Source organism: Leucopleurus acutus (assembly GCF_964270905.1).
Source record: "Leucopleurus acutus genome assembly, chromosome: 4".
In the NCBI taxonomy this organism is placed as follows: domain Eukaryota; kingdom Metazoa; phylum Chordata; class Mammalia; order Artiodactyla; family Delphinidae; genus Leucopleurus; species Leucopleurus acutus.
In genome coordinates this window covers 13,907,058-13,927,742 of record NC_139146.1, presented here as the reverse complement: position 1 = coordinate 13,927,742, position 20,685 = coordinate 13,907,058, and the positions used below count along the sequence as shown (strand labels likewise).

The window sequence follows — 20,685 nt, the reverse complement described above, 5'->3', positions numbered from 1 at the left end:
TGGAATTGGGGCTCTCTAATCCAGTCTGGGGACGCTGAGTCTGAGCCTGAGTCTCTAAGACTGAGCAAATTAGCTAGGAGGGCAGTTAACTTGGGAAGGTGTGGAGAAGAGTATAATACAGACTGAAGAATGGAGTGGGTAAGTAGCTAGGGGTATATTCTGGAAGCTACAAGTCATTTTATGTAGCAGAGAGTTCAGTGGCAACTGGTGAAGAGGCCTAAGCCCTGTCTTGAAATAGGAAATAGGGTGCCACTAAGGCCTTTAGGTAGGGAGACAAAGAGGTCAAATTTGTTTCGGATTGCCAACAGGGACTGTGAGTTTGATGAGGACAAGAAGGGAGGTGGGAAGACAAGACAGGAGAGTATATAGCAGGAGCTCTCTGACAGAGAATGTGAGAGCAGGAGCAAGTCTGGCAGGAAAATGATGCATTCATGTTGCGCTTCCAGGCAGATGTCCAGCATGATTGGACCGGTATCTCATCTGAAGTCTCAGAGAATACACTATGATCCTACATAGAAAGGGACTCGAGCGAGATGTGGGGGGGGAATTCCCTGGCAGTCCAGTGGTTAGGACTCTGCGCTTTCACTGTCGAGGGTGTGGGTTCAATATCTGGTCAGGGAACTAAGATCCCGCATGCCGCGTGGTGCGGCCAGAAAAAGAGATGTGGGAAAAGGTTAACTTTGCTTAACTCTTAATTTGTGGTTAATTCTCACTTTCTTAATCTTTTTCTGTACACGTATATTACTTTTATAAATGGGTAAAAGCATAGTTGTTCTAAAGTCTGCCAACTTATCTTCCAAGCTTTGCTCTTTAACCCAACTGGCACCATACCATATATGCAATATCCTGCGTTTTCATGAACAGTACTATGTCGTCACTAAAATTCATGCTTTCAAAGGAAAAATGCAAATATTTACCAGCCTTCTTAGACTAAACTTCACAATCTGGTTTAGCTGGGCTCCATGCAGATATAGGAAGACAGAAAAATCTCTTGAGAATAAACCAGTGTTCACAGCACATTAAGTTCTCTCTTGAAGGAATAATCACGGGCAGCCCTAATGTTCTGTCACTAGTGATGGCAGAACAAATGCAAACCTGAAATGTAGCTCAGGGTCTCCTCAAAGTCTGACTCGCAGGACTGTGTGAGGAGGTACGGGCTTTTCTGACATGGCCTGGGGATGATGAGCCCCGCCGAAGAGTGGTAAGGAAAAGCGGGGTGGGTCCACTTGAACTTCCTTCCCACAACAAATGGGCCGTAACCTGTGATTCGCATCATCGACCAGATTGATGGCTGACTTTAATGGAGCACACATACTCAAAAGCTGTCATTGAGCATTTGCTACTTTTAATTCATTAGAGGAAAAGAACCATCAGTACAATATTCAATAACTTATTTCCACTATGCTCAAAGCAACTTATACATTTTATAAATTCTTTAGTATAGTATCACCAGCTTATCCTATTTAATTTCTTTAAACCATTAAAAAAAATCAAAGTATAGTTAATTTACAATGTTGTGTTTCAGGTATACAGCAAACTGGTTCAGTTATACATATACATGTATATCTATTCTTTCTCAAATTCTTTTCCATTCTAGGTTATTACAAGATATTGAATCTAGTTCCCTGTGCTATACAATAGGTCCTTGATGTTTACCTATTTTATATATGGTAGTATGTATATTGTTAATCTCAAACGCCTATTTAATCCCCCCTCCCTTCCCCTTTGGTAACCATAAGTTTGTTTTCTACGTCTGTGGGTCTATTTGTTTTGTAAATAAGTTCATTTATATCATCTTTTTAGTTTCCACATATGGTATTTTTGTCTGACTTAACTTCACTTAATATGACTGATAATCTCTAGGCATCCATGTTGCTGCAAATGGCATTATTTCATCCTTTTATGGCTGAGTAATATTCCATTGTATATATATATATACCACATCTTTTTTTTTTTTTTTTTTTTGGTACGCGGGCCTCTCACTGCTGTGGCCTCCCCCACCGCGGAGCACAGGCTCCGGTCGCGCAGGCTCAGCGGCCATGGCTCACGGGCCTAGCCGCTCCGTGGCATGTGGGATCCTCCCGGACCAGGGCACGAACCCATGTCCCCTGCATCAGCAGGCAGACTCTCAACCACTGCGCCACCAGGGAAGCCCCCACATCTTCTTTATTCATTCATCTGTTGATAGACACTTAGGTTGCTTCCATGTCTTGGTTATTGTACATACTGCTGCAATGGACATTGGGGTGCATGTCTCGTCTCGAATTAAAGTTTTCTCCTTACCAGCTTGTTCTAATCCATATAAGCACTGTAAGGCTATACACTGTGTTTACATGCCAATGGCATCTATTTCTAGCAATGTGCTGCACTTCTCAGTTATCAGTAGAGGTAAATGGAATACTTGGGTGAAGAGAGTCTGATTTACGCCAAGTTTTCAAGAGAATAATTTTCTCCAGTAATAGTTCAACATATTAACTTTTGCTTTCTAGATTGTAGGTGGGGGTAAAAGTGTCAGATTCTGCAGATTTCAAAAAAGGCAGGTGGAATTACTGTCAGGAAAACATAAGCACCATAGTCAAGGTTTTAAAAACGTGATCTGTAATCTAAATGGGCTCACTCCCTAACAGAGAAACTGGCTAGTACACACAGTATAGACTTTATTTGGGAAACATACTGCCAACTTGGAGAAGTTATCAAAAGACAAAAAACTGAAGAGAATAAATATTTGATATTAAAAAAAAATCACATACTAGATTTTTATGTGAAATCTCCTAATTTTTAACTCAGAAATGCTACGGATGTTTAGGGAGTGAAAGAGAAAACCAAATACAGGGAATCAGACCAAAATTATCTAAGGTTAAGGTCCATTTCAAGTAGATGACAAAGACAGATAATACAGCTGACCCTTGAACATTATGCAGGGGTTCAGAGGTACCGACCTGTGCTGAGTGAAATTCCCCTTACGGCCCTCTGGATCTGCAGTTCCACATCCACAGATTCAACCAAATGTGGATCATGAAGTACTGTAGTACTGCAATACTTATTGAAGAAAATAAAGTGGACCCACACAGTTCAAACCCTTGTTGTTCAAGGGTCAACTGTATAACTTGAAAAGACTGGTGTGTTTTTCACATTTGAAAATTTTGATCATAAGAATTACCCAAGGCACTTCTTACAAATAGAGTCCGAGACTCATTCTCTTTCCATTCTGGCTCAGTGGGTGGTAGGTTTTGACTGGGGACCAAGAATTTGTATTTTAAGCACCTCAAGTGGTTCTAATAATCAGGCAAGCTAGGGAAATAGTGGTTAAGGGAGAAACAACAGCAACAATGCCACCACAGCTCCCGTCCCCTTACTCAATGACTGACTGCCCACCAAACTTCCTGAGAATGAGAACACTCAATTGAAATTGAGGAATTGTCCATAGAACACTGTTTATTTCAAGTCCAAAGCACAACATTACTCATTTTTCTTAACAGACTACATAATTTTTACTGCATGAATATTTAGGGTTTCTCTATTCACAAGTGTAGATTTACTTCTTAAGTTTAGGCTCAAATGATTCATATATATCAGTTTACTCCAGAGGACACATACTCTAACAAATCTGTTCAGAAAATATTTTACATAAAAACACACAAACCATTTACCAACACTCTTCAGTTGTTACAACCAGTCTTCAGCAAAGATCTGGCTGAAGTTCATCATTTTCTACAAAACATTCCAAGACTGAACACAATAGAATGTAGTATTTTACATACTTTAGCTTATTACTGCAGTTAAAAGTTCCTCTTTCTTTGATGGCTTCTGCATATATTATACTCGTAAAGCAGGAGAATTCTTTTCTCTAACTGCTGACTTATTAAATAAAATTGTCTTTTTTGGTATAACTTGTCTCCAATTAAGAACCTAAATAGTCATGATGCAATCAAATAATGGACACATATAGGGCTTCTAGTAAGAGCTTTTTCAAACTAACAATGGAAGAATTTAATACCTATCAATCAGTATAATATCCTTTATTGTTTTGTGTTCAATAACTACCACCTGGAGTGCTATTACTTCTAGTATTATCAGTTGGCATCAAAATATAAAGAAAAAATATGTACATTTTAATATATCAATTCTTACCTGAATAATCTCAGATCTCTTGAGAATGTTCCACAAAGTGGAATTTCTTCCTAAAGTTACAGTGAATGTGGTACAATGTGTACAACTTGGTTAACCAGTGCCTGCCTTTCATTTCCAAGATTCTTCCTTATCTTGAGTCAAATACACAATCTCAACTCCCATATCATAATGCACTGGCTTACAGTTTGTATATAAAGTCCAACTCAAGCTTATTTTGGTTTATTGTACATGCTTTATTAAAATGGTACGGGTATTTACAGTATCTGCAGATCCCTTCCAAGGCGCTCTCACACACACTCAGACACACCCACACGACATCCATACTACGGCCTCATGCACCCACACCAGTGAGATGTGAGTCAAGACTCCTCAAATTAGGCAGCTGTTAGGGGATAGAGTTGTTGATTTTTTAATTTTTTTTTGAAAAGAGAAAAGCATGGGGGAATGCATTTGGCCATGACAATGCTAATTAAGTTTGTGTATATTAACATATATGGCAGTAACACTGAATATTCCTTTTACATTCTATATACACAGAATGACATCAAGGTTTTGCGGTCAACAGAATATTCCAACTTCAGTCTCAATGCTGCTTGTAGTGACTTCTGAATTCACATAGGGGCTTTCCCTAAAAATAATTCAAGTCTATGTAAGTGAAATAAGGCACAATTAATATTGATTTGATCTAGGGGAAGGAAAGGGATAAAAACCAGTTTCAAATGATCTTACTGTTGGGGAATTAGCTTTGACTTAAATCCACCTGAAATCCCTTTTTCTAATTTCCAAAAATTTCTTAGAAATAAAAGTTTTTTTCTTTTCTCTGACAAAACCCAAAAAGAAAAGCTCGGGGAGTCATATCTTAGTGTTTCAGTAGCCTTAACTACTCAGACTGATGGGCACCAACCCCCCTCCCTCATTGCTAAAACAGACCCAGCGCATGAAGTAGGAATTCCTTGCTGTTTTTGTAAGGAGATCTGTACACTTAAGTAGCAAATATGTATCAGGTTGTCTTTGATTTTAAAAAAAAAGAGAAAAGGAAAAGTAATCTTGTGACTTTCTTGCTCTTTAAAAAAATCCCTGTCTCCTTCTTTTCAGGATGAAGAAGCCCCACCAGACATTACAAACAACTGCAACAAATGAGTCTGGCAGCATAATGTCTAGTATTCGAATCTTCATGGTGAGACTCATTTAGCTTGTACAAACAATCTGTTGAATGTTTTTTTGCAGCAGGTGAACCAAACCCAAAGACGCTGGACATTCTGTGAAAGGGAGTAAGAATTGCAGTTCTGAAGGCCCCTGACTTTGGTTGTTTACAAAGTTCAATCCTGTTTATTGTGATCCTTGGTATCTTCTTCATCTGTATATTCTGATGGTTCTTCCCCTGGTTTTAGGAGTCTGCCTACATAATCATATTTTTCTGAAAGATACATCAAAAGAAAATCAGTAGCGATCAAATTTGTCTCACTATTCCATTATACAGCAGGGAAGGTGTATGCTTCCTTTAGAGTCATATAGAACAAGATAAGTTTTTCCTATTGTTTACCTTGTCCAGTCTTTGTACTCATGTAACACTTGAACAAAAGAAAACAAGGTCAGGGAACTCATAAAGCTTGGGAATTGTGCTTTTGCAGGAGAGTGTTCCATACAACCAGTTCCTAATCAAGGACACTGCATCAGAATCACTTGGAGACCTTTAAAAAAAATATATGCACATCCAGGACCCATTTTGGAGTCACCCATGCCAGGCTCTTGGAATAGGTATGAGGACGTGTACTTTGAAACTGGTTTAACTCTAATGTGCACTGTGAGTCTCAGAATAGTTCTTTAAATTTTAATAGCCCAAAGTATTGTCATTAGATAGGTAAGTTGGCAATGTAGGGCATTTCCAACAGTTAGAAGACCATAAAAAAGTTAATGGTTACTTTCTTGGGGAGAAAGAGTACATGAGGTGGAAAATCACATGGAAAGTAGATCCAACCAGGAAATATTCTTGGGGAGAAAATGTGACACATGCTAGTAGTCCCTAAGAAAACAAACCAAATGAGAAGATGAAAATTCACTCGTTACTTATTATCCTGTGTTCTCTGAGGTCCCGATATGTGGTGCCTAGTACATTATTGTTCTTTCTCCTATCAAACTCTCTTCTTAGATCTCGGTTACATTGCTTGTTTTTATGTTACCAGGTGTTTAATTTAGAACATCGTTATGTCCAAGGTGATAACATGTTTAGTCATTTCTTGGTCAAGACTCTGAACCTAGTTTAAGCAAATTAACTGACAAACCGAGAGGATAAGACAGGAGGACTGCTTTGTATAGCAAAACCAGTATAAGTGCCAAGAAGCCAGAAGTATTCCAAGGGATCCACAGGTCACATAAATAGCAGTCCAGAGTGTTCACAGAGGCGGTAAAAATTGATGTCATGAGCATGTAATGAAGGAGAATGACATTTTTCCTTTATGGTTTGAAGGTAAGATCAAGAAAATCATTTTAGAATAAACTAAAATTACAGTATCAATATCACTAATTAATTGTTTTAAATAATTAATTGCTTTAAATTCTATATTTAAAAAACTATACCTTAATGAACAAACCTTATAAGACTAAAGGTGTCACAATTTTTATAAATTTTATAGTTTGTAACAAGCCAATTTTTAAATATGGATTTTATAAATAATAAGCACATGTAACAATCATTTTGATAGTTAGCTATGTTTATCATCAAATAATGATGGCAGTGAAAACAGACAGCATCCTTAGGCTCTTTAGTAATGAAATAGTATGTACTTTCTTTGGCCATATATTTAATATTTGCAAAGAACCCAACAAAATGAAGGTACCTTTAAACTGCATTTCCCATTCTCGAACACTCTCCATTTGTACGGCATTCAAATCTGAGAGATCATCATATTCATCTTTAAGTGCATCTTTATCTAGGCAAAATGTCGCCAGTCCTCTGGAGGCATCCCTACCAGCAAATATTCCATATGGACCCGCTGGAAAAAAAAAGAAATTATTTAGATTATCTAACCCTATTTTAGAATGTCTCAAATGAAAAAGTCAAATAAAGGAAACCTCATGACTCTTATGTGGTACACAGCCTTAATTTCAAAACATGTACAGACACTAAATAGGATAATGAGAAGAAATTTCTAAGAATGAGGTAACTATATGTACAGGCGCAGAAAGAAGTCCATGATATAGTAATTGAAAAAAGCAATTCAGCAAATTATATAGTATGACTCACTTTGAATTTAAAAAAAGATATACATATATGCACATTTCACCCACGTTTGTATATGCACAAAAAAACACCAGGAAGAATACAGACCAAGCACTTTACAGTGGCAACATTTCTGGAGAATGGAGAGGAAAGTTTTACTTCACATATAACAGAATAAACCATTTTCTAATGAGAAGTACACAAGTAGAAAAAAATGGAAATCCCCTGATTTTTAAATGAGCAAAATAATGATTATAGCCATATTCATATTTGAAATCATTTAGGAAATTGAAGGTTATGTGTCAGAAAAACATCTATACTTTTAAGAATAGAATTCAAAAATTAAATAGACAAAAATCTAAACATTTATGAACATTAATTTGAATTACAGAAAGCACTGCACCATAAAGTTCACTGGATGTAGGAAAACTCATTTCTTTTTTAATTGCATGGAAAAAGTGGCCTTAATAAATTTAAAAAGTAGCATTATTAGGTATTAATATATTAACATGAAAATAAAGGCAATACTTCCAGTAAAGTACTTTTTCCTGCTTTCCCGTTCTTAAGTACTTTCCATATTGCTGCTTAATATTAGGTGACTATCACAATTATCATTTAAGGGTTATATATTTTCCCACTGAGTGGATACACCTATAATTTATTTAATCATTCCCCTATTAATATAAACTTAAGCTATCATTTTATACTTTTAAATTTGTCTTCTATATAAGAAAATGGGACACTATTTACAACTGGCCAACATTTGTAACTTTCAAACTTTGCCCATTATCTCAACTGACATTCAAAAAGGTATGACAACTGACATTCAAAAAGTGTTTAAGAGAAAAAAATCTAATACTGTTTCTATTTACAAAGTAAAATCTGAAGTTCTTTAATTGGATTTAATTATTTTGGAGAAACATTAACTTTTTTTCTTTTTTTAAATTTAAGTCTGTTACAATGCTGTTAGTTTTAAGTGTACAGCAAAGTGATTCAGATATATATATATTCTTTTTCATTATAGGTTATTACAAGATAATGAGTATAGTTCCCTGTGCTATACAGTAGATCCTTGTTTACCTATTTTATATATAGTAGTGTGTATATGTTAAGCCCAAACTATTAATTTATCCCCCCCATCCTCTTTGGTAACCATAAGTTTGTTTTCTAAGTCCGTGAGTCTATCTGTTTTGTAAAAAAGTTCATTTGTATCATTTTTTAAGATTCCACATACAAGTGATATCATATGATATTTGTCTTTCTCTGTTTGACTGACTTCACTTATGATAATCTCTAGGTCCATCCATGTTGCTGCAAATGGCATTATTTCATTCTTTTTTATGAGAAACATTTAACTTTTTTTTTTGGCTATGCCACCTGGCTTGCGGGTTCCCAACATCAGGGATTGAGCCCCAGCCCTGGCAGTGAAAGCACCAAGTTCTAACCAATGGATCGCCAGGGAATTCCCAACGTTAACTTTTAAATCTAAGCAAGAACAGTCCCTAGGGAAAGAAAAGCAGTCCACCTTAAAGCAGTTGTGTTTTTTTGTGGTATATAACTCCACATGCTTTGTGGCAATGGCTGTTTTCAGGAGATGGAGGGAAAAAAAAAAAAAAATATATATATATACACACACACACACACACACACACACACACACACATTTATGTATATACAGAGAGAACTAATGTGATTTTTTTCTTAAGAAGCAACAATGACAAAAAAAATCTGTGAATAATATATAGCCTCCTTTTTTTTTTTTTTTTTTTTTGCAATACGTGGGCCTCTCACTGTTGTGGCCTCTCCTGTTGCAGAGCACAGGCTCTGGACGCGCAGGCTCAGTGGCCATGGCTCATGGGCCCAGCCGCTCCACGGCACGTGGGATCCTCCCGGACCGGGGCACTAACCCGTGTCCCCTGCATTGGCAGGCGGACTCTCAACCACTGCGCCACCAGGGAAGCCCAATATATAGCCTCTTAATGCTAACTGGACCAATGCTTACAAACTTAAAACAGTGATTAGTCAAACACACAAAAGAAAAAAATAAAATTGATCAAGGCTATAAAAAACTACAAATGTAAAATGAGAATTTCAACTTTTTGGAGAATTTGCTAGCAATCTCACTTTCCTCTCTCACAGTATTGCAAAGTGGAAGGGACAGTTTTTGCCCTCCCTATTTGGCAGACAAATAGAAACGGAGGCATTCAGTGCCTTGCCTAAAATTACTGACAGAACTGGGAAGTAACATTTCCACTTTTCTGACTACCCCAAACACAACACATCTTGAGAAAACACAGAGGACCCACAAACCCAAAGATGGAGTGACAATCCTGAAAACTGGAGCATTTCACTAATCACAAAATTTCAGGGAAATGACTATTTTAGAATACCTGTTAAATAAAAATGGAAGAGCATTAACAAAAAAAGCTTTTTTTTTTTTTTTTTTTAAGAAATCATCAGCTTTTCTTAGCATTGTGTTATAATATTTACCTCCCTGGCCTACAAAAGTCAATCTACTTCAGGATACTTCACAGTATCAACCTTAAAACATATCCAAATGGTAAACAGGAGAGAAGAAAAGATGATCACTATAAAAAATAGGAGTCATAAAACCCTCCATCTTTGAGTGTATTAACGTATAACAGTGTATTCTTTAGTAAAATTGTCTGCCAACTTCCCTAAGAGGGAATGATGTTCTTTTTTTGGTTTGGCTAACTTAGAGTGAACTTGAGTCAACAGTTAATAACCCAAGCCTAATTCTAGACAAAATGATGTTTTGTTAACTCCTGAAAAGAATGATTCAGTGATTAACATATTTTCCTACTCTTTGTATTGCTGTCCTCTCCACATGCTTCCAATTTCCCTCAAGAAGCATTTAACTTCTGAAAAGGTTTTTCTGAAAACAGTCTTCTTTACTTTTTCCTCTAAGACCATAAAGAACGTAATATAAAGATTCAGAACTAGAGTTGGAAAAGGATGAGTTGCTTAGAAAAAGGAAGATTTGAGGTCCAGTTAAAGTATATTTCTCTGCATCCCTAACACAATCAGAACCATATCTAAGAAGTCAGTAATACCTCCCCTTTCCACTACCTCCTTACATAACAGACCTAAATGTTACTGATTCTAATATTTTGATAACTACTCTTGGCTATCCATAATACTATAATAGCAGAGAGCTACCCAAGGAAAGCAAATTTTAAATGGTATTAGGTCTTCAGTATGGTATAATTTACACACACACACACACACACTCAAATCTCGCTTATATAAATTAATCAGATTGTTTTGATTAAGGCTCATTTAGATATTAACATTTCAGTAATAACTAAGCAAATTATACTCTTGCTTTATCAAAGACTAAAATATAGTGCTGATACAAAACTAGATTTACAGTTTCAAGAAAATTCTTGCTACAAAAAATGTACCCAATTATTTAGCCAAGACAGATTCTCTTAAATGTACATATATAACAAATATCCTAGGACATCATTTTAATGATAAATCTTATTTCCATGATATTGTTAAATACACCAAAATGACATTATACTAGTTAGAATTCAGATTTCATTAACAGTTTTAAGAGTTAATACCACTTATGATGCAGATTTTTAAAGTTCAAAAATCAGTAAATCTACTAGTTATTGTATCCTGAAACTGCTTACTTTAATACAATCAAGTGACAATAGGGTGACATATTTTTGAAGGCAACAACATATGGTCACTGTAAAACAATGTTTTAAAGAATAATTTAATGAGCAAACAATTCCAGGAGGAAGTAAATAAAATATCTAAAATATGTAACACAATTTTGTGACTATTAAGATGATTATGTATCTACATTAGTATTTATGAAGAGAAAATTCCAGAATGTTTTAGTTATTTCCATGGTATAAAAACCATAGCTCTCAGAGACAAACTTTAATTCATTAAAGTTTATAAACAGCCCAGTTTTCTGGCATGTTCTGACAATAGTCTTCTGTGATTATTAAAGTAAGTTAAAAAAAAATCTAATAATACTTGGTATTGAGTAATTTATTCCAAATAAGGTTATAATGTGCCTAGGAACAAATGAAACAATATGTAAAAGTGACTAAATGAAATCCAACTAATAGATATTATTTTTTTATACTTAGCTCTAGGAACTCCCAGGACTTTTAGAGAGAAGGTAGCATGGTAAAACTGAAAGAATACCTCTTAAGAAGTTAAGATACCTGGGTTCGAGGCCGCACCCTACACTTGACCTTGGGCAAATTTTACATGCCTAAAATTGGAGGTCAAACCAGATAATCTCTTGACTACTATAATTCTAAGAGGAACTGAAAACTCAACCTTGCTTCGAGAATTCAAACTAGGAGGCTCTCAGCAATACTGTGGGTTGAGCTAGTGGCCCTGGCCCCAGGGCTCAAGGCTGGGCTGGGGGCAGGGAAGACTGAAAAATTAAAACCCCAGGCCTGTGCCGTTTGTGGGAGTGGGGCCTGAGTTCACCTAGCCCAGGTAGAATGAGAACTCTAAGGTGAAAAAAATACAATAGCATGGATTTAAATATCTGTTGGAATTTAACAAACAGTAATGGTAATACAGCAAGTATTGGGAAAAAGAAGTTATTCTATAAATGATGTTGGGATAACTGAACAGCCCTCTGTAAGAAAACAAAAACAAAAGTTGGATGCTTACTTCACTTCTTAAAACAAAATAAATTCCAAGTGGAACTAACAAACCAAAACCATAAAAGTATTAAGAAACTACAGATTTTAAAAAACAATCTTTAAGTGCAAAAAAGCTTTAAGTATGATACAAAGCCCAGCTGCAATAAAATAGTCATGATCGAAAAAATGTGGCAAAAAATATATGAATAGATAATTTGTAGGAAAGGAAACATAAATGACTCAAATTTTTGAGGATGTCCAACCTCACTGAGAAATGTAAATTAAAATAATATTGAAATACTATTTTAACTGCTCAGATTGACAAAGACCAAAAAGTTTAATATCACATTTTTGGCAAAACGGTGAGAAACAGGCATTTTCGTGTGAGTGTAAATTTGTCCAATGTCTCTGGAGGGCAATTCGGAAATAAGTACCCAAATTAAAAATGTCCATACCCTAAGACTCAGTAATTTTACGTCTAGGAATTTATTTGATAGATAATTATGATTTTACTCACGTTTAAAATGATACATGAATATTTAGAGCAGTACCATGTAATAACAAGAGATTGGAAACAAATGTTCATTAAAAGTGGACTACTGGGCTTCCCTGGTGGCGCAGTGGTTGACAGTCCGCCTGCCGATGCGGGGGACACGGGTTCGTGCCCCGGTTCGGGAGGATCCCACATGCCACGGGGCGGCTGGGCCCGTGAGCCATGGCCGCTGAGCCTGCGCGTCCGGAGCCTGTGCTCCGCAGTGGGAGAGGCCACAGCAGTGAGAGGCCTGCGTACCGCAAAAAAAAAAAAGTGGACTATTATGATATATTCATATAATAGAATTTATGCACACATTCAAAAGAATGAAATGGTTCTCTTTAAACTGATATGAAAGGCTCTCAATATGTTAAAATATTGTTAAAGGTTTGTATAGTATGCTACAATTAGTGCATGGGAGGGGTGTACATACCCACATGCTTTCACTTGCAGAGAACAGCTCTGGAACAAGACTCAGATACTCAGACTGGTTCCTCACCTCTAGGGAGGGGAACATAGTGGCTGGGTTGTGGGAAGGAGACTATCTTTTACTATATACCCTTTAAAATTTTTCTATCTTGAGCACGTATTACCTAATAAAAAATTTTTTTTCAGAAACTTCCATTGAGGCATACCCCAAACCACTCCACAGGGAGACTTCCACAACCCAAGGCTCATGGAACATCACAGAAAATATTCAAGAAACAAAAAGACAGCAATTGCTGAATTTTGTAATAAAAGTTATAACTACATGAAGAAACAAACTACCATGGAGGAGTGAGCACACAGAACAGATATGAGAAATGGTATCCCAAGAATAAGATAACAGAAGCAGATTAAAGAGATATAGTATGTTTACTTAAAATTATTAAGAAATTAAGGGGACTTCCCTGGTGGTCCAGTGGTTAAGAATCCACATTCCAATGCAGGTGATGCTGGTTCGATTCCTGATCAGGGAATTAAGATCCCACATGCCGTGGGGCAAATGAGCCCGCATGCTGCACTACTGAGCCTGCGCACCTCAACTATAAAGCCTGTGTGCTGCAAACTACAGGGCCCACGTGCTCTGGAGCCTGTGCACCACAACTATAGAGCCCCATGTACTGCAGCTACTGAGCCTGCACTCTGGAGCCCACACGCCACAACGAAAGATCCTGCGTGCTGCAACTAAGACCCAACGCAGCCAAAAATAAAAAAAAACAAAAAAACAGAAAAAAACTAAAAAAAACATCATTGAGGATATGAGTTAAAAAAACAGTTAACCCACAATTTTATATCCTACATCTATACTATTATTCCTGAGTGAGGGCAGATAGACACAGAATCTTTTTCTATCAATGAAAAAAGCTATAGGATGTACCTCACTAAAATGAAAACTGAACCCTGAACAAAGAAATGAGATGCAAGAAATGACAGTGAATAAAGAAAATGGTAACTATGTTGGTAAATTTAAATGAAGATTGACTATTAAAAAAAAAGTTAATAATTTAACCAATTTGGGGATAGAGTTTTAAAAACTGCAGTAAAACTAGAAGTCTAATAGTAATAACATAGAAAAGATGGAATGTGGGAGGAATTAGAGTTAATGTTTTCTGACCAGGGCCACAATATATGGCTATGTACCATATAACTCCAGGGGACACCATCTACATTTGTATACATGATAGTTTTGTATATTTAATATTAAGAAATATTCTGTCAAATGGCAGTGAAGTGTCTTAAAGAGTTCTTTCTAATTCATACAAAAATGTTTGGTTAACATTCTTATATTCTATAGCAAAAACTGAAGGAAAAGAATCTTATCACCAAAAGAATAGAAATAGAATGCATCCAAATCAGTAGGGGGATGTGAAACAGAAACAGACACACAGACATAGAGAACAGACTTGTGGCTGCCAAGGGGTGGATGGAGTGGGGGAGGGATGGATTGGGAGTTTGGGGTGAGCAGATGCAAACTAGTATACAGACAACGTATAAACCAGGTCCTATTGTATAGCACAGGGAACTATATTCAATACCCTGTGATAAACCACAGTGGAAAAGAATATAAAAAAGAATGTATATGTATGTATAACTGAAACACTTTGCTGTATAGTACAAATTAATACAACATTGTAAATCAACTATACTTCAATAAAATAAATTTTAAAAAAATCAGTAGGGGAGAAAACGTGGAAGGAATAAAATAATAAACTGATTAAGTTGTTAAAAGACGGTATTGATATTAAATTTTATGAAAAAATCAGCTATATGTTATTTATAAGGAAAAAAACACAGATTGGTTAAAAGTAAAAGGATGGAAAAAGAAGCACTGAGGTAACACTAATCAAATGAAGCCTCAAGTCAAATCTGAAAATCAGTAAGGGTGATAAGGATGTTTCTTCCTCTGCCGATTAACACAGTATCAGTTCTAGATCTAGTGCTTAGATAGCTTCAAAACATTGATATACCCAATCTTTGTAAGGCTGGCTCCTTCAGGTTTTTGCTGAGGTATCAATCCTCACTTTCTTGACAAACCAATATAAATAAGGTACCTTTCTTAACCGTCTGATCTAAATAAAGTCCTTTGTTAACCTCTATTACATATCCTATTCATTTATTTCACATCATATTTAATTACAGACTATAATCATGTATTGAATGCTTGTTTATCATGTCTTCCTCAACAGACCATAAACTCCATGAGGGTAGGGAGGCAAATGTTTTGAAGACTCAGAGAACTCTCATTTCTCAAAACATCTTATCTAGGCAACAATGTAATGAAATCTAGACAATTCCTTCTTAGAGTTTAAAAGTGGAGATGAAATCCTGTATTAAAGACCTTGAGACAAGATGCTGGCTCTAAGAGTACAGCAGTTATTTAGTGATGTCTGTCACAAGTACGTGGGGGAGGAGTGATCTATGTTACACTGTTGAAAGAACTATTATAAAAGAACTTGAATGGCTAACTCCAGATGTTACTAAATGTACTCCTTTCCTCCAACCTGAATAACATCTTCTGGTCTTATACATGCTTTAAGCTATCCTATTATACTTTGTGTTAGTATTTAATACAAATACAATTCCCTCTTAGATTAAAAACACTGGAATGATGTTGAACTCAGAAGAGCCAAACAAGAAGGTACTGTAGAAATTACTAGTATAAATTTGAGCAGAGTATCAAAATTCATCAGAAGACTTAGCTGATCCCTTTATCTGATTGGCAGGTAATGAATAGTAGGTAATGAATGTGTATGGGCATTAGACCTAACACAGACCCAGTTGGCTTCAAAGCAAGAAGCTAGGATGAGAGCTGGGTAGTGTCAGTAGGACATTGATGAAGGAATAGGTTTGTCTATATGCCTAAACTGTTGCTTCAGCTGCAATTCTTCAAACTACAAATAAAACTCACATATTGAACATAAAGTTAAAAAAGGAGGAAAGACACATGAAAGGTAAATGTGCTCCTTTCCCCCACCTCCTAAATATTAAGCATCTCATGGGGTACTTCGTATATACTTCTTTCCTTTCCAGTGGAATTTAAATGGTATGTTGGAGAAAATACAGCTTTGGTATATGTCAAAGAATACATGGAATAACGGGGGAAGCTATATATCTAAATATCAGAAACGCAGATAAACTATTAGAAAGGTCAATTGTATAATTTCTTGCCATTCTAAAGAATAAAAAACACTGTTTTAATTCCACTGCAGTAATATTACATCAAATTATTTAAAATTATACTATCTGTTGGAGTCTTCCTCATCTATTATGACTATGGAAACGTGAAATTATATTATGTTGTGATACAGTGGGAGGGGATAGCCTATGAAGCCTGTTAGACTGGGTTTGATTTCTAGCTTGGCTACTTACTAGATATGTGACTTGGGGCAAAATCTCTCTGAGTTTCAGTTTCCACGTTTGTAAAATGGGAACATTACTTATTTCCTAGGGCTGTCTGAAAATTAAATGAGATAATAAGCCCCAAATGGAGTTTCCTACTCCTTCTACCCTGACCTCTAGAATCAATGCTGTTGAACAGAACTCAATGGGAAGACGGAAATGCTCTATAAAGTGCACTGTATAGTACGGTAGCCATGTGGGTACTGAGCACTTGAAATATGGCTAATGTGACTGAGGAACTCAATTTTTAATTATATTTAATTAATTTAAATTTAAAAAGCTACACGTGGCTTGTGGCTACCATATCAAACAGCACAACATAAAGCCATGAAGTGTGTTTCTTTTGAGGCTTTAAATCCTTATGGAACTAGGAGAGGGTATAAAAAATAACAGCAGTGAGATTCTCTTTAAGTTTATCCCAGAATGCAGTATACCTGAAATAGAATAGATAGGCTTTGCGGTCAAATATGTCTGGATTTGAATACCATGTCTGTGTGACCCAAGCCAATTTACCTCAAATTCCTAAACCTCAGGCTCCCCATATGAAAGACAGAATACTCACTAATCTCACTGAAGCACTGTGGAGATGACAAATTAATGGATTTGATGTAGTAGCTGCTTAACAAATCTAGTTCCTTTCTCCTTCCACATTCATTGTTTCTTACATGACCACTTTCCTCACGTGCTGGCCAACTGCCTGAACTGTTACTAAATTTAATATTGACAAATGTAGTTAATGACAACTGTTTGCCAATATGTTTACTCCACTAAATTAAACTGCCAATATTTAATTTTTTAAGAACACAAACTTTAAAAATGTATGGCTAAAAATATCTTCAACACAGAAAAAGCCTCACAAAACAATCTAACTCTAAAACCATTACTGAGAAATGGGAGTAGATATTGGTTAGGCACAGAAACTAGGTTTTCTAGCTCCCTTAGCTCATTCTTTCAGCTACTAAGAGTCTCAGGTAAGGATTTTTACTTCTGAATTATTCTGCTACAAAACTGCTTAATTGATTTGAGGATGAAAATAAAAAATTAAAACCAAAACCGAACTTATGTCTGTTTCATAGCCAGAAATTTGGCTTCAAGACTTTTGGGAAGTGTTTTATCTTCTCTTAATGTGAAATATATTCTCAGCCCCTAAGATGATCTGGCTACCTTTAAGGTTCCTTTCAATAATAAAATATTCCAAATATCTCTATTAGGTTGTTAATTGATAAGTACTTAGAATAAAATAACTGAATATCACTCTTAGCCTGTTCATTAGGACCTGGAAATCAGTGGAAGCTAACCTAAAGCTGACTCCTCTGTTGTTACGAGGAACCCCCTCACTGGCTCAAGCCACACAAAGGCTATCTACATTACAACTATGACTCAATTTTAAAATTTCTGTTGCAGAACATTTGCCACTGGATCCTGCCAAACTGTGTCTAAGGCTGTTTCTCCTAGCTATTTTCAGATAGTGGCAAGGCATAATGTGTGAGGACCGATATGCTTCTTTGTACTAATACTTTGGTTGCTTCACTGTCAGTTTAGATAGGGGTACAAAGGCAGAGTTTTTAGTTTGGTTAAGCTCTGTATTAAAAATCTAAACCTGTACACAATTTCTAATCATCGAACACACATACTGTGTAAATCCTTGACTAAAAAAAAAAAAAACTATTTAATTTGGTCTGTCCGTTTAAATATTGTACTTTGGCCCTATTGTCTTATCCCCCATGCTCATAAGTAAACAAAAAAGTATTAACTATTTCAGCTGATATGAGTAGGCAGACATCTGGTTTTCATTTTTCTACAACGAGAAGCAAGTACTTAATAAGCTATCTGTGACTTGGTTGGATTGAATGTACTATAAATATATACAGAAAATACAAGGCACTAAGAAATAAATAGTTCAACATGCAGAATCTCCAATTTCTTACCTCTAATTAACAACTAACCAAAGCACTTCTAAAATACCTTCCAGCCACTAAGCACAGAAATCGTAAGTATATATTTGCAAGTGTCAATAAATCTCATGGACTAACAGATTAAAGAGGAAACCAACTTGTTTTTAGACTTGCCAACCCCCTTGACTTTAAGACCTGGATGTACTCTTTCCAATAACAGGTCACTCTAGGTCTCTAATTTTATTTACTTTTATTGTAGTCACTTTTTTAAAGCTCAGAATAACTACACAACCAGCATGTACAATGTTGATCAGTTTTATGGTATGCCAACAGGTTCCATGAGTCTGAACTGAAGTTTATTAACATAATCTGAAATGTATGCTATAACTACATTGTAAAAGAAGGGTTTCTAAACCGAACACCCTACACACACACAGTTCTCTGAAAGCAAAGTTTTAAAAATCTTTAACTTGCAGCACTGGTGCCTGGGGGTATGAATTTATAGCTGTTTTAAGTTTTTGCTCCTCAGTGAAAACACAATAAATCATAATCAACGTGTAGTTGAATACTTGCCTTCCTACTAAAAAAAAAAAAAAAGATAAAAGAGAGAAACCGGACAGGCACGCCTGCTGGGTATATGAGCTCCACCCCCAAAACTCTAGGCAAAGACCCTTGCCAGTATTTATTAGGATCTGCATTCAGGTCTGCCTCATCCCACATATATTGTTAATCTTGGAAAGCATCTTCGTACCAAAACCCGTTTTTTTTAAAAAAAAAAAAGAGTCGAGGTGTTGCTTATATGACAGGAGTTTACAGAGGGCTGGGACTTGGAACTCCGTGTACCTAAATGTGGCCTTATGGGGAGTAGTAGAGGGAAAAGGAAGCTCAGTGGCGCGTGCACACACACACACACACACACACAAACACACACACACAGAGTAAAGAAAGGAAAGCTATGAATTACAGCGCCTAAAACTTTAGGTCCCTACTTTAGAAATCTTTCTTCTCTCCCGCCCCCAACGATCCCAGGAATCAGAAAGCTCAGGAAAGGCTGAGGGCCAGCGTGACTGGCGACAACTAAAAGGATTTTGAAAAATTCAGCACAAGAAAAGGCTGCGAGGAGAAATGGGATAGGAGAAAAATGAAAGATGAGAGCTGGCTCCTGGGGCGACACTGGGACCCCGACTTCGGGGGGGTAAACGCTGGAGGGGCCCGCGGCCGAGGCGTGTGGGGGGCGGGCCGTCTCAGGTGCGGCAGACAAGGCGCGGGGATCCAGATGTCGAGAAGGATGGCAAGCTAACCCTTTGCCCAGGGGCCTCCCCATCATAAGATGGTCGCGCTTGAGCTGCAGGGGGTCCTCCCCCTCCCCGTCCAACTCCTCACCGGGGCCGTAGAACTTGCTGCCTTTGGTCACGTCGAAGACTTTCCCATTGACCGCAAGCAGGATGCGCGGGGTGCGTGACCCGTCGTACTGGCGCAGCTGCTCCAAGCTGAAGTCCCGCTTCTTCATACGAGGAAGAGAGGCAGAGGGTCTCTCCTCGCCCGCCCCGGCCCCAGCCCCCAGACCCCGCCGCCCCCAACGCACCCACAGCCGGTAGGCCCCCAGCAGCACCAGCGCCACCAGCGCCACGTTCAGCAGCATCTCCCCGCCCCCCGTCAGAAGGGCCAGCGCAGCAGCCGACCAGCCGCCCCCTTCTGCTGCCGCTCCCGCGCCGCTCGGGCTCTCGCTGCTACCGTCACTGCTGCTCTCGCTGCCACTCCCCAGGGTGCCTAAATTCACGTCCCCATCACCCGCCGCCATCACTGCCCGCCAGCGCCTTCCTCTCCTCCCCGCCCCCTGCCCTCCCCAACCCCACGGTCGGCCCCGCCCATGTGGGGCCTCCTAGCCAATAGCGTGAGGGTAGGGGGCGGGGTCAGGCCGGCTCCCGACTGGGTGTTAACGCGGTAACGTTGTCTTGGATCTCTCCCTCCGTCCCCCTCCCTCCTTTTGCAGGCCGCGCGCGCGTGCGACGCCCCGCCCACCTCGCCCCACACTTCCCTGCTCTCGTCCTTCGCCTCTAGTTGAAGTAGAAGAGGGGGGCGGGTCTGAAGAAAACAAGGTGCGCCGGCCGCGCGCGCGCGCGCGCGGGCGGGGCGAAACTACGGCGCGTGCGCAGGCCCCGCGGCGCCACGCGCTCTCCTTTCCTCTGCAAGCCCTCTGGGAGACACGCTCCTCCCAGTCCCCTCGCTGTGCGCGTGCGCCCAGGAGTCGCTTTTCTTCCCAGGCCAGGGTTCGCGTCCGCAAACTCCCGCCTCTTCGCTTTGGCTCCGCCTGAGAGCTTCACGTGCGCTGAGGCGGCCGCCTCCCTGACGCCTTCCCGAGGGCGCGGGTTGGTGGCT

General features: G+C 38.2%; 1 protein-coding gene across 2 annotated transcripts; it reads right to left on the bottom strand.

The window, feature by feature from the left end:
• Positions 1-3,417: 3,417 nt before the first annotated feature.
• Positions 3,418-20,200, bottom strand: PGRMC2 (progesterone receptor membrane component 2; the record flags this gene model as incomplete). Of its 2 annotated transcripts, XM_082838544.1 has the most annotated exons (3): positions 19,690-20,122; positions 6,969-7,124; positions 3,418-5,548 (listed from the first exon to the last, which is right to left on the bottom strand). In XM_082838544.1, exons 1-3 carry the CDS (start codon positions 20,105-20,107, stop codon positions 5,451-5,453), a joined length of 672 nt encoding a protein of 223 aa, XP_082694670.1. In that variant the 5' UTR covers positions 20,108-20,122. The 2 variants fall into 2 exon arrangements, with proteins under 2 accessions (XP_082694670.1, XP_082694669.1); XM_082838543.1 differs by lacking the exon at positions 3,418-5,548 and having other exon boundaries at positions 6,850-7,124; positions 19,690-20,200.
• Between the last annotated feature and the right edge of the window lie 485 nt (positions 20,201-20,685).